The sequence below is a fragment of the Mastigoproctus giganteus genome, chromosome 1 (assembly GCF_048544385.1).
Source record: "Mastigoproctus giganteus isolate SK-2022 chromosome 1, ASM4854438v1, whole genome shotgun sequence".
NCBI classification, from domain to species: domain Eukaryota; kingdom Metazoa; phylum Arthropoda; class Arachnida; order Uropygi; family Thelyphonidae; genus Mastigoproctus; species Mastigoproctus giganteus.
In genome coordinates this window covers 42,484,489-42,499,672 of record NC_143575.1, presented here as the reverse complement: position 1 = coordinate 42,499,672, position 15,184 = coordinate 42,484,489, and the positions used below count along the sequence as shown (strand labels likewise).

Below are 15,184 nucleotides of genomic sequence, written 5' to 3'. Positions count from 1 at the left end.
TCAAGCCCATACGTGGCCATAAAAACTGCACACTACATTGTGGTGCTGAAAATCCAGCTGCCCTTATTAATTCATTAATTCAATATGTATGCAGACATAATGAATTTTTAAACTTGTCTAGCTTTGGCCATTTAGAAAATAAACAGAAATTTATTTATTGAAATACTCTAATGTAACATCTGGTAGAACTGGTATTATGCATAGAAAATTTCCTTTTATATTGTAAAACTTTAATTTAGTTATAATTTTGTATAAATTAAAATATACTATATTTTGTTTCATACTTACAAGATCCATTTTGATAACCTGCCATAAGCAATGCTCTGAGTAAACCAGATAAGGTATTTATGGCTTCCTTTTGAGCTGCATCAGCATGAAGTCCAACACATATTGACAGAGATTTGAGCAATAAAAGGCAAGATTGACGTAGTAACATGGCAGGTTGTTCAGCAGATGGCTGGTCAGGAACCACTGAATAAGATGATGTAAGCATATAACATATTAGAATTAGTTCTTTGAATATTGTGATTGCAAATTATTTCATTATCTAGCCAGATCTGATAAAAGTCAAATAAAGTAAATAATTAAATATCCTCCTTGGAAAGTACAATTAAAAGAAATTAATTAGATATAATGTTTCAATTTATAAACATTGTATAAAAAGTAACATGGTCTGATAATATAATAATAACTTTGGAGGAAGGGCAATTAAAAACTGGAACTATGTGACATCCTCACCTGATGTTAAACACTGATGTTTTAAGTTTACATTCAAATATGTAAAGTCCAAGATAATTTTGCATGTCACATTTCACGTTCTAAAAGTTGGTTTGTCTGATAAAATACTATAAGAAAATATAGCTTACTTTATTAATAGGGCTTGAAATTAGACCTTTCCACACTATGCCACAGAGACAAATTATTATTATTATTAGCCATATGGTGCAAGGAAGCCTGAGACTTTTGCTGCACCAGTCAAAAACAAACAAACAAATTTCTGAGTTACCCTGTGTGTGTGTGTGTGTGTGCGCGCGCACGCGCGCGCACGCGTGCATAAATTAGAATAAAAATAAATAAAACAAATGCCAGTAGAGAAAAAAATTAAGAAAATTAACATTGCAAACATCGGGACTGTATTAATGCATAATCCACTGCATGCTGCTTATAATAAATTCGAATCAAAATAAATAAAACAAACACCAGTAGCATGGCAAACCAGTAAAGCATTTTGCTCCACTGGTTTACCATGCTATTGCCATTTGTTTTATTTATTTTGATTCTAATTTATTATAAACAGCATGCAGTAGATCATGCATTAATGCAGCCGCAATGTTTGTGATGTTAATTTTTGTAATTTTCCTTTTATCATAATTAGTTAATTTTTCTAAATATATACACAGGAGAGTGAGAGAGTGAGAGAGTTTGATTCCTATTACTTCTCTCATTGAAAAATTTTTTCAGGGCATTTTCCATTCAGTTGTCAGTCAGTTAGGTAGTGCTTCATAAGCATAAAAAAAGCTATCACTGCAGGCAAGAAATATTCAGATAATACTAAAAATAGATTATTTTAAGTGACATCTGGTATGTTCCAGTTACCATCTGTAAATCAATAAAATAGTCTCAAGAAAAACTGATACATGGAAGCTGGTTAATTCAGTATCAGCTTTCATAAATAAAAATTTAAGATTTTTTCAATATTTGTCCAACCCTTCCTTAAATTTTCATAAACTCTGCAAGTTCTACAGATCAACTGGTGATCTGATCTAACAGTCATTTATTTGTTTCTTTATTGAGATCACATAATGAAAGGTATAAGACCCTGCAGAAATTATTTACTATATATGGGAAAAATAATACCATGCTAAAGGTTGAGAAGACATAAGGCACTCATTGACAGTGGACTTGAATGTCTATAGATTCTAATTTTTGGGAAATAATGTGAAGGAAGGTTGTTCAAAAGGGAAAGTTGTACAGAAGTAGAAAGGATAAAAGATGAAGAAGAAAACTAGCGAACATCCACTCACTGTTCACTACTTGAGGTATATATTCCAACTGGTAGAACTGGTATTGGAAGAGAAGTGAAATACAGACACAAATTCAAAGGAACAATGCACATGGAAATATCTACAGAAAAGGCATGCAGCAGAAACAACTTCTGTGTGCAAAGAGCAGAGAAAAATTGTAAAAGCTGGGTCATTAACCCTTCTCAGCATTTAAAACATAGATATTCATTTTGGGGGTGCTTCAAACAGTGTGTCCATTAATGTATGAATTGTTGTGAAAATTTCGTAGTAAATGCTGCCATCCCTATTTGTGTTTCAACTAATTGTAGATACAGTTTATATAAGTAAAATACAGATGCAAATTCAAAGGAACATTGCACATGGAAATATCTACAGAAAAGGCATGCAGCAGAAACAACTTCTGTGTAGGAAAGAGGAGAGAGACATAATACATATTTATATAACAGATCGCAATACAAAAATATCTTGATAATTGGAAGATTGCACCTTTGAGCTCAGCTGTTCAATTTGGTTTTATAAAAGAAATGCTTACATCTGAAATGAAATTCAGATACAGAATTTGATAAATCACATAATATATAAATAGATGTATAGATATCACTGCATTAAAAAAGAGTAATGATGCATTTTATTTTCAAATTTTTTTTTAGAAATTTTTATGAATTTTTCTAAAATTCTGTATTGATTTTAATAATGAACCCATCACTACAAAAATTCACTAGAGAAAACATACACTGAGTGATCACTGAATTATGACACCTACCCAATACTTCGTAGGTCCTCCTTTTGCCCTCAGTGCAGCAGCTATCTGAAGTGCATTGATTCAACAAGATTTCGGAAGCGTTCGGGAGGCATGGCTAACCAAGCTCTGTGTAATGTGGCTAGCAATGCAGGTATGGAGGTGATTGTGTATCCAGATGCCTTTCCATAGTGTCCCACAAGTGCTCTATGGGATTGAAATCAGGGGAGTTCAAAGGCCAATCGACATACTGGAAGTCAGAACTGTGTTCCTCAAACCATTCCTGCACATCAAGTGCCTGATGGCTTGGAGTATTGTCATCTTGGAAGACACCATCACCATTTGGGAAATAGTGTTACATAGCAGGGTGTACACAGTCAGCAAGCACTTGACGATAGTGGAGACCAGTGATAGGTTGTTCCACATGCACCAGGGGTCCAAGTTCCTGCCAGTGAAACATGCCTCACATCATACAACTACCTCCACCGACCTGCACGCTTGATACCATGCATGATGGATGAAGAGCCTCATGTTGTTGACGCCAAATCCGTACCTGACCATCCAAGGTGTGGAGTAAATAACACGACTCATCTGACCAGCACACCTTCCAGTCTTCTAATGTCCAACTTGCATGCTCTTTGCACCAGGCGAGTCTTTTATGCCAATGAACCTTGGTTGGGTTGTTGTTATTTGGTTTTTAGGAGCATTAGCAACTAAGGCCATATTGCTCCGGGAACATGCGGGTCATTCCCTGACCTTTCCGCTTCCTCCATATTTGGTGGTGACGGGCTCGAACCCCGGTCTAATCAACCCCGTGTGCTACGCACTGCTGCTCCTTCCTTGGTTGGGAGAGGATGCCATAGGGGTCGTCTGCTGGTACAGCCCATACGTGCGAGTGTGCAATGCATGGTCACGCCAGATATTGTTCCGGGTTGACCTGTGTTTTACTGGGTAGTCAACTCTTCAACAGTGCTGCACCTGTTCGCCTGTACTAGTCGTCGGACCCAGTACTCACTCTAACATCAACCTTTCACTGACCTTTGCAGTTTTGCCATCGGGTTGTTGTTTGACCATTTTGACGCCAGCCCTGGTACACTTTAACAACGGTGGCGCTCGAACAGCCCACCAGTTTAACCGTTTGGGAAATGGATGCTCCAGCTCGTCGAGCTCCCACAATCTGTCCTTTATCAAAGTCCGAAAAATCCTTCCCTTTACCCATCACGCTCAGAATTTTACTACCTACTTAACCACTGACACTTTATCTATGCTACGTAGGTCAACTGACTGCACACTCTTGTACCTCACGTGGTCAAAGGGTCACATTCAGTTGTCATAGGGGTGGTCATAATTCAGTGATCACTCAGTGTATATGTGCAGCAAACTCACTGACAACAGAGTCAATTAACTTGGCTGCCGTCTTCTGAATAGAATTTTTGAGCTTAGGATAGGTTTGGGCAGGGGGAGGAATCACCTCAGATATGGAAACAATATTCCATGGTAGAACAGTTTTGAGATTTGTAGAGATTCAGTAGTTGTTTAGAAGGAAAATAAAGCCAGGAGCAAAAAAAGAAAAACTTAGGTTTTTTATGGAAAGAAATGTAGAACATTTCATTCTAAATATTTGTATAATTACAGCACTACATAGCTTCTTTCCTCAATCTGTTTTGTTGAGAAATGTTTTGTCTGCCTGTGATAAAATCTTTCACATTTACTCACTTTTCAGATTATCAAAACACTTGCTCTGTTAATGGCATCACAAGCTCAACCGTATTCCCGTCAGGTAGGGTACGTTCCAACACCAACTGGGTTCAGCAAGTTAATTCTATAATTTTTACTCTAATTACAGAGCTGAAACTCGCTATAGTTGGAGCCAGAACTGTTTTCTTGAATTTTCCCACTTCAATTTTCAAAACCTTCTATTGAATTTCACGCAAATGACATCAAGTGTGCATTTTTTTAGGCCTTTCTCAGTTATTTTTCTAAACCCACCCTAATTAGCCTAGGGCTTATGAAACACGATACTTGATTTGTTTGTTTGTTTTGGAGCAGGAGTTTCTGTTTACAGAGCGAAATTGTTTTCTTGGAGTGGAGCGTGAGAAAAACCGTTGGTTACATCACAAACTTCCTAGATACAGCTACATCGAGAGAGTGCCAACGGTCATTCTTACGTCTCCACACGGCTACGTCGGGACCGCTAAGAAAATAAACAAAAGACAAATGCAAGCTACTGTTAGTTGACATAAGAAGCAATAAAGCGAAACAGCAGCAACAACTGTTTATACTTCCTTTCTTCAACATGTATTGCTCCTATGAACAGAAAATCAAGGAAATGGGAAAAACTGGTGTAAAACTGATAACACTGCAATGCGCATTTGATAAAAAAAAAAAAGTTTGCTTTATTGTAATTGTTTTTAGTAAACAATATCAGAACAGCAGTTTCCTAGGTTTGATCTTCTAACTAAATTTCAAGAAAATATTTCTATTTATAGCTGTTATAAACTTTGAAAACTGGTGCATCAAAGGAAAGAAAAGAAAAAAAATCATCTGCTATGAATAATGGATTGTTTCTTGAAATGTGTATTGTTCACAAAACTGCAATATTTTCTAATAATACAAAGTTAACAGATTACGAACCACGGGCTGCTCAAAAAGTATTGTTAGAAGATATTTGCTTGTTCGCTTTGATGTCATCGCAAACGGAGAAATTCTGTTTTAGTACAGAAGCCGAATAAATTCACTATCCAAGGTCATAATGCTGTTCTGAGCTGCAATAAACAGATAAACCACGCTGAAAAATAGATTTACTCCCCATCACTTCTCTTGTTTTTGTTTTGCTGTGGTTTTTGGCGAGCAATTTCACCCAATCAAGTCAGTGACTGCTAAATGTGATGCAGTTTCTTGTATTCTCTCTCTCTATTTCAGGATCTCTGACCGTGTGGTCATCCCGGAATATAAACAGAAAATTTGTTTGTCGGAATGCTGCCCACCAATTATCAACTCTTTTACTGACCTTCTAATGTACATTGTGTTCAAATAATCCACTTTGCGAAATTGAAAGTGCTACATCAATTAGGAGCAAAAACCATTTCCCCCAACATAACGAATCACTTTAGGTACAATAAAGGACGACTACTGATGATTTTACTGACTGGAAGGAAGTGTCCGCAATAAAACATCTGTAAAAGGGTGGTCACTCAAATGAGAGTAACCGTAGTCATTTGCATTCAAGGACAAGCTATATAGCGATGTTTGAAATTTATAATGCAATTCACTCGCTAATATTTCCAGAGGGATTAGTGTGGATTTTTTCTCAAATTTGCACCAGACCAAAATTGGACTTAGTACTTCCGCATCCTAGGATGAACTGACTAATTAGAACTTCAGCATCTGTGATGAAACGTCGTGCACACCGATATTGTTGGCTACAGCAATAATGTAAAGAAACGAAGCAAAATATTGTAACAGAGCTATAATGCAAAATAATGTTAGAAAGTAAAAATGCAAAATAATGTTAGAAAGTAAAAATGCAAAATAATGTTCTCTAAAACAATTGCAGTTTCGGCATCTTAGGATGAAGCTGACTTAGAGCTGCAATGCTATTTTTTTATTTATTTTATTTATTTATTTTTTTGTGTGTGTGTGTTTTTGCATGGGCGGCTCCTAGAACAAAAGTTCATCTCCGCCTCGTTGCTCTGTTCAGTTTTAACTCACTGTCAAGGTCCTTTGTGTGCCGTGTTAAAAAAAAAAAAAAAATCATCCCGTATAGGAATATCCCATGTTGGATGAAGACAGATGAAAAGGAAGGCAAGAGAGAGGAGAGAGAGAGAGAAAAAAGTTTTCATCCCACACGGGAGAAAGTGACAGGAAAGAAACACTGTGTTTGTGAGCTTATGTGTGTGTTCAAGTATTGTGATGTTGTGTTTTGGCATTTTGGATACCTGGACACAATGATCACCTGGACACAATGATCACCTGGACGACTGCCTCCAGGTACTCGTCCCTAACAGGAGGGCAAGGCCTGCCCTACTATCTGCACACCCTCCTGCCTGGGGAACAAGTTTCCCAGGGAGGAAAAAAAAATTTGTATAAGATGAGGAGAGGGAAGGAGAAAAGAGGACTATCCCAGCCCAGGGAAGGCCCAATCCAGGATGGATTGCTAGAACAACACAAGAAAAAAAAAAATGAATAATAATAAATTTTTTAAAAAATAATAATAATAACAATATTTTTTTAAAAAAAAATAACAATATTTTTTTTTAAAAAATAATGATAAATAAATAAATAATAATAATAAATTTAAAAAATAATAATAATAAATAAAACAAATGAAAGTTAGAGCTCTGGACCTTTGACAATCTCTTCTCTTTCTCCCCACCAAAAGGGTATTTTTATCTCTCTCTCTCTCTCTCTCTCTCTCTCTCTCTCTCTCTCTCTCTCTCTCTCTCTCTCTAGGGTCGGACTAGAAAGGGTGGACTCCCTCCCCTAAGGAGTTTTTTTTTCCATCAAGTGAATGAAGGGAATTGGAAATTTCAGGAAAATGAACCCTGTTTTTCTTCATTCGGTGAACGGCTACTCTTTCAGTGCAAGAGAGGTGACTTTATTACAGTTGCAGCTCAGAATGGAATTCAAGCATCGAAACACATGACATTTTATGGTGAATTTTTTGGGCGTGTGTGTGATAATGAAAATTCAATTTTTCTCTTGAAATGTTTTGATGGTATCAAATGCATATCAAGGAAATATTGAAGTATTCAATAACAATTACTTACAATTTCCCAATCCGTCACTACGAGTAACAGATTATTTTCACAATGTGTTACTAGTAGCGCATTTTTTTTTTCGTTTGCACACCAGGTGAGATGCATGCGAAGTTCCTTCGACATAAGTTTTTGAAGTTTATAACACAGTTATGAATAGAAATATTTTCATGAAATTTCGTAAGAAGATCAAATATACATCCATGAAACTGCTGTTCCGATTTAGTCCTCTAGAAACAATTACAATAAAGCAAACTTTTTTTTTTATGAAATGTGCATTGTAGTGATCAGTTTCTTTTTTCCTTCTGTTTCCACTGCAGTTTCCAATAGATGAATTTCCTTGATTTTTTGTTAGTAGCTACAATACATACTGAAGAAAGGAAAGAAGTTATTTTTGTTTTTCAAAACCAATTTGTTGCAATTCTTTCGTACAATAATTACAAAAAGCAGTAAAGCAAACTGTTGTGAGAAAACCATGCAAAATAGTGTTCGCAAGTAATGATGCTCAACTGTTTGTTTTCCACAAAAGTTGTTTACACTTTTATTTTCTTCTTGGATCACCTTGGTAATGCTAATGACGTAAGCTTGACCAGTCAATTATATCTCCATTCATTTTAGCTAGATGAAGTGGGAATTTTGAACTAATGCTGTAATGCGTATCATCTTCAAAGGTAACCTCTGTTTTGCTGAAGTAATAATTCATAAATTGATAGTGTGATCGTATATTTTTGCTATTTTCGAGTGAATTAATAGTTTTTGCTGAACGCTAAAGGTAGGAAATCAAAGAATATACTTCTGTTTATGTATATTGAGAGTTTAAATTTTGTAAATTAAGTAGAAATTATGGAAATTATTAGTTTTTTTCAGGGGGGGGACAACTTTCAAGTGAGGGGTTCAACATAGGCTTAAAACAGGGCAGACCAGAATGGGGTTAAACTCTCACAAGTTAATTAAATTATCAAAACAGCCAAACTTTTAATGTATTTTTGCCTTTATCAATAATGCTAGTCTGATATTTTATATTCCTCTGTTACTGTTAAACATATGATTTAGCTTGTATTGTATTACTGTTTGGTGTATCACTTCATTATGTTCACAGTACATCTATTCTGTCTTCTTTATGCTACAATTTAAAAATCTAATGTGGTTGTTTTCTGTTTCCATTGCATTATCATTGGGCATACTGCATGTACCTGAAATGCATTACTAAAACATTTCAAGTGCATGTATTGCACTTGAAATATTTTAGTAGCGAGGAACATGAAGAACAGAAAAAAAGGGAATTGGGAAAGACAAGAAAAAGTTTTAAAGAAGCAAAGTCCAGAAATATTTTTATTTTAGTGTCTGTTAAAGTTATATAAATTGTATAAAGTTGTTAAAACAGAGTGTTTAAGTTTTATAAATAGTTATCATTATGTGCAATGAACCCTCTTGAAGTCAAAAGAAATACTTATTAGGTGCTCAAACAGTTTAAGCTTGGACGGATAATCATTTAAACTTCCAGAAAGTCAGGATATATTTCAAAGAGTAGCCAGTGTCTAACAACAGCACTTATTACCAAGTATGTAATTATATGAAGAATGATCACTTTATTTAATGAGGATTATTAAGCCTTTGACATTCTACTTCTCAAGTGTTCTCGGCGGGTAACCTCTCCAACAGTCTTTTTTGTTTTTTTTTTTCCCCCTTTTCAAGGATAAAATATGATGATCATCCAAGAAAGAAAAAGACAAAGTAAGGGAATTAAATTTTTCTTTCACTCTGGCTTGGTTTTGCTAACTGGATTTTAAACTGCGCAGCTTTTTTCAATTATTGAGGTGAACCACAAACAGAATATCAAAACTTAACAAATATTAGAAAGCCGAATGCTGTTCCTTTAATCATATCTTGAAAATGAAATATGTCTCACTCCAGTTTTAAATTGTTAAATTGAGAAATGGTGTATTTTAGTTGTACATTTCCAGTGGACACTGTTTGTTATTTCCATTTTACTCAATTACACAAGAAAATGTCAGAAACTTTATAAAATGTTGAGGGCTATCTATATTTAGTTCACCAGTAAAATTTGACCTTGCTCATTGAGTTAATCAAAATTTACTAGTGAGCTATATACAGGCTGGCCGCAATTAACGTGATTAATTCGTCCTGTGAGCGCATCGCGCAAAATGGAAATGCATTAATTGAATATAATAATCAATAGGAAAAATTATAATTGGTCCTTGACCTTCTGGAATGTCCATAAAGAATTTTTAAAATACCTTTTAAATAACTTTTTAACTGGATACAATTTAAAAGATAATGAAAATAATTATGGAATTAAATGTTTATTGCATAAAACAGTGGTTCCCAAACTGTGCACTGCAGAATATTTTAAATTTTCGAGGGAAACACGGCGATACCCGACATCTGTCGGACACTGTGCGAACTATTAGCTCGAGGTAGTTCACAGTCTCAACATTTCTTATTAAGTTGTTTAGACTTAACTACTTAATAAATGGAACTGTTAGGTATTCCTTTTGGTCTATTAGGTATTAGGAACTGTTAAGATATTTCTTTTGGTCTAGGTGCGGATTGAAAAAATTACTGAGACACTAAGGGCGCCGTGAACCGAGAAAGTTTGGTAACCTCTGACATAAAATATTTGAACAGTGTTGACTTTCTCTTTTCATCAATCAATTTCCGATAGCCAACAACAATCTTCTCAGGATCCTGGCAAAATAAATATCACAGAGAATCTCAAACCTTTTGTTTGAGGTTCCCTGTGATACGAAAGATTTCATCTAGTTCTTTTACCGTTATCTCCTTCGCAGTAACATTTTCATCTGGTTCATTTAAAAATTTGAATTTTTAAATGCAAGTCTGTATTGACTTTATTAGCGGGAGACAAATAAGTAACACGTCGTCTTCCGATGGTGGATGGAACACACTGAGGTGGGCAGCAGGCAAACGTTTGTTTATTGCTCGTCTGACATGCGATAAGCTTAATGTGTGATTCAAATCTTTTTCAACTATCGCATAAAAAAAAAGATCACATTAACTGGAAATTTGCATCGTGTAAAGTGAAAAGTGGTATAATTTTTTCAAATAGCAGTAACTGAAAAATGCGTTAATCGAACTCTCATTATGCGAGCCCTGGCTGTATAGATTAATATAAATATAGAAAATTTAGTAGTGTAAACTGTAAATAATTATTGTTTGTTAATGAATATAATTTTTTTATATGTTTCTTAAAAAGAAGCATTATTAAGTCCTAGGGCATCAGACCTATGTCTAGTTTGAGACAGCCTTCAGGTTACAGAACTGCTTGTTGAGTGGCATTACATAGAAATACTCTTATACATACTACACGAATAAGAAGGTGCAACTGACTGTAATGAACCAGTTATTTTATGAGGGCCATTCACTATAGACATACTGCTTACCTCTTCCACAGATAATGATAACATCTTTCTATGTTTATTATTATTAGTAATAATGGCAAATGATGAAGAAAGCAAGCTTATGCAGGAGCATCAACCAAAAAAAAAAAAAAACACACAATAACATGTCTAATTCTTCCTTAAAATTATTCAAACTACCACAATAGCAGATGGTAGTTTTCTTCAACAACCAATTAGCACCATCGTTAAGTTAACGCAATCCATTTAAAGCCTTGAACACTTCAAACATGCCTCCTCACAAGTGCCTAGTTTCAAAGTGTTGCAATTTGCAGAGCCAAAACTTTTTGTGGTAAAAGTATCTCTGTGCTCTTGACTAATCTGGTTGACGTTCTCTGCACCCATTCCAAGAGATCCACTTTTTTCTTTTTTTTTTCTTTTAATGAAGCTTCCCAACCTGTATGCAGTGCTTCCTAACCATCTTCACCTTATACAATGGGGTAATCATCTCCTTGTCCTTCTAGCAAAATTTATGTTGTATGTTTCAGTTAGAGATGACAGTGATGTATAACATATGTAATGTGGTACTGGAGAAAGGTCTTGTAAAGGAAAGATTGCTGCTAAACACCATTGTTTTAGTTTAACCCCTACTATCAGCCTTTCTTACCAACTCCACAAAAACTGCAAAGTACACATATATTACAGAAAGCAATATGCCACGGAAGGTGAGAGCTAGGACTATCCCAAATAAAGATTCTTGATGTTATCTAGAAATCTGATTGTTATCAAATTTGTACATGGGAATAGGTGCTAGACGCATAGAATAGCAGACATTTTGTGAGAAATAAGACAAAGCTGAGGTTTAGAGAGACTGAAATTAACTGTTTTCTCTGTCCCATTGGAGAATTACCTGGAGATTAGTATTTAAGAAATTGGTGGATATCTGAGAAGCTGAAAATGTTTATGCAGAGCAGGGTATCTCAAACTGGAAGATGAAATGTAAGTGCCATCAAGCAAAACTATGGGTAGGATTTCCAAACAGTGAAAGGAGGCCACTCATATACAGGAAGAAAATAGCGGGAGAAAGAACAGAACCTTGGGGAACACCAAGCATTAGCTGAGAACTTAAAAGACAGAGAGCCATTCATCATGACAAGCAGTGAGTGGTTGAAGAGAAAATTGAAACCTCTCTTTATAGGAATGCATCTTTATATCAAAACTAATGACACTGTTCTTCACTGCCTCTTTTCCAGAAGATCCAAATCCTTTGAAATTGTCAAAAATTTAATTTACAAACTAATTATTTTTTAATAAATTTTTGACAATAATGACAATGATATTCAAGCCCAATGTAGCCAGGCAGTTGAGCACAAGAGTGTAGTAATGCACACACATTTGAGTGTTCCATGGTTCAAGCTCACATGCTTGCTAAATACAGTTAATGGTTGCATTCATTGACAAAGTAATTAAATGTAAACTACTCTGACCTAGTGGCTATGCCAGAGTATAAACAAGAAAAAAGATAATGAATATTAACAAAAATAAATGTTTGACTGAAAAAGACAGAACCAGAAATACTAGATATTAAAAGTTGCTTCGGTTACAAAATGAAAGCAATAACATAACACAAACTATTAGATAGTAAATAAATATATGATCAGTGCTTAAACTGCCATTATGTGTCTAGCACCTAGTAACAATACTTCCTCATAATATTGTTACTAGCATCACCTAGTAACAATACTATGAGGAAGTTTAAATTTCATAAAAAACATTTAGAGGGACAATCGGATTTTATTTAAGTTGCAAGTAGATTTCAGTTATGTATCTTGTAATGCATATATAGTTATTTATTCAACATACATATTATCATGAAATGTTAGTTAAAAACTAGAAAAAGGTGAGAGTTAAAAGAAAATGTTTTAAGCAACATGCTTAAAGAAAGGCATTAAGAGCAATTTTAACAAAATTATATTTATTTATTTATTTATTGATCATTTGGCTTGTATAGTACACACAGAATCGAATTACATGACTCAAGAATGATAGATATCAAATTGAATAAAACAAAAGTCCAAATGAACATTTAAATTATTTAAATAGTCAACTACCGCATCGATTGCCATCAGGAAGTAGTCTCCAGGGTTTCCTTCGTAAGCTCGCAAGGCAGAATCCTCTATTATATGTTGAATGGTCTGTCTATCAGCTCCATAGTCACATATCAGGGAACGAATTTTGCTCACTTATGGAGAAAGTCTGCACATCTACCGTGGCACGTTCGTGCCCTGTTTATTGCTAGCCATATCCTACAAGGCTGGTCAAAACCAGGTGGTGTTTTGGAGATACAAGGCATGGTATGACATCGACAAGGGGGAATTTTGTAACCACTCTTGCATCCAGAAGGTTGAAGTTGGCTTGTTGCAATGTTTTTGCCATCGGGATTGGTGGATGTCTGGAATTGAGCCTGTTTATTGCTAGGTCTCAGATGTCGAAATTTATTGGTAGTTCAGGGGTGTCTGTTATTTTCTGTATTTTCTGATGAGAGCACATTTTCTTCAGAGATCTATTGGCAGGATGTGGCTCGAGACAGGTAGCCAAACGGTAGGAGTGGACCTGACTGTTCCAGTTATAATGTGCATGGTGTTATTTAGCTCTATGTCCACCTTTTCTATATGGTAAGCCAAAGTGGAGCACAATACTCTGCAGCTCAATACTCTAAGGTCAAAGCAGAGGAGCCCCATGTGATACCGCATACCTTTTGCAGAACAAAATTATAAATAAGCAAACAGAGAATATCAACTAATATCAATAATTAAAAATTTGAAATTAATATCTCATGCTTACATTCATCATCATCAGAGTCAGAACTATTATCAGATTCAGGCTGTGGAGGGGGCTCAGCTAATTTTAAGTCATATTTGCCTTCTTTGCCCATCCGGTATGAATTTGTAGAACCATTGTCCCACTGAACTCTAATCCATCCATCTTCGCCAAGTTCACCTATTACACGACCTTCACCAGGTGGTGGTCCATCCTAAAAGAATTTGGTTTCTTTAATGTGCGATTTTTATTACAATAGAATATCTTTAAATTTCGACATATATTAAAATTTCTATGAAAGGAATTTTATAAACAGAGTGCAATTCAAAATAACCTGATATCAGGACATATGAATAACATCCATATTACAAACTACTCTAGATCATAATAGAAGAGAATAATATATAAACACCACAAGGAGGATGAATGGCCAAGATGGACGAATAAGGAATTGGCTACATAAATAGACAAAAAAAATAGCATGGGACAGCTATAGAACAATGAAAAGCAATGAATCATATGGTGTATGACCAGGGTATATCTGCCAGGGGCAAAAGTTGATAACACTGTATAGAAGATATAATCCTTTTAAGGGCACAAAAGGTGACACTGTTGTATACACTGGCACTAATGACATTAAGAGTAGGAGATATGATGAATAACTTAACAAGTACAGAGCAATGTTGAAAAAAAAGTTGTGAGATATGGTTCAATTTGAAAGTATCTGCAATTCTGCTCAGACACAATAGGAAGTATATGATGAGAGCCTTATCAATCAATTTGGCTCTGGAGAGATTGTGCAAAGTTCGTGGGGTAGAATTTTTTTCAGCATGGTCTGTGCTTGTTAACAGGAGAGACTGCTTCTACGGGGTGGGATACACTTAAATAGAAAGGGTGCAAGAATGTTTGCTGATGCTATTGAGGCAGTGTTAAGTGAGTCGGAAAACTACTAGCTTGTGGTGATCCATGGACTAATAGATTAGCAATTGGAACATGCAGCAGCAGCCTGAAAAGCAAGTTGCCAAGGATTTCAAAGCCCGATGTGAGTCATCATGGAACAAGTAAATACATGGGCTGTGTTAGAGTAATTAAGAGTAAAAACAGGTGCATATATACTTTCATCTATACCAGCGGTTCCCAACCGGTGGTTTGCGAACCCTTGGGGGTTTGCAAAAGTGTACCAGGGGGTTTGCATTAAAAATTCTGTAATGGCGTCTGCTTAGATTAACATAGGTATATTATTGTAAACTACAAAATATAACTAATAATAAACAATAAAGTAAAATAAAATTAAATTAAATAAAAAGTAAAGAATTGCCAAAGAAAAAAACCACATATCCCACAATTCCTTACAATTATTTTACTATCTTGCAGTATTTCATGTTAAATAAATATCTAAAACTTTTTCTTGACTAAATATCCAAGAGTATGAAAAGGGTTGTTTATGTATGGGTGCTGCACTTCCAT

At 35.2% G+C, this 15,184-nt stretch overlaps 1 protein-coding gene across 1 annotated transcript in view; it reads right to left on the bottom strand.

The window, feature by feature from the left end:
• Positions 1-15,184, bottom strand: part of HERC2 (E3 ubiquitin-protein ligase HERC2) — a 971,627-nt gene that overhangs the window by 627,389 nt on the left and 329,054 nt on the right. Inside the window, exons 34-35 of the mRNA XM_090372402.1 lie at positions 13,742-13,931; positions 289-471 (exon numbers count right to left, since the gene is read on the bottom strand). Of these exons, the coding sequence (XP_090228528.1) occupies positions 289-471; positions 13,742-13,931 (373 nt within the window). The remainder of the gene's footprint in view (positions 1-288; positions 472-13,741; positions 13,932-15,184) is intronic.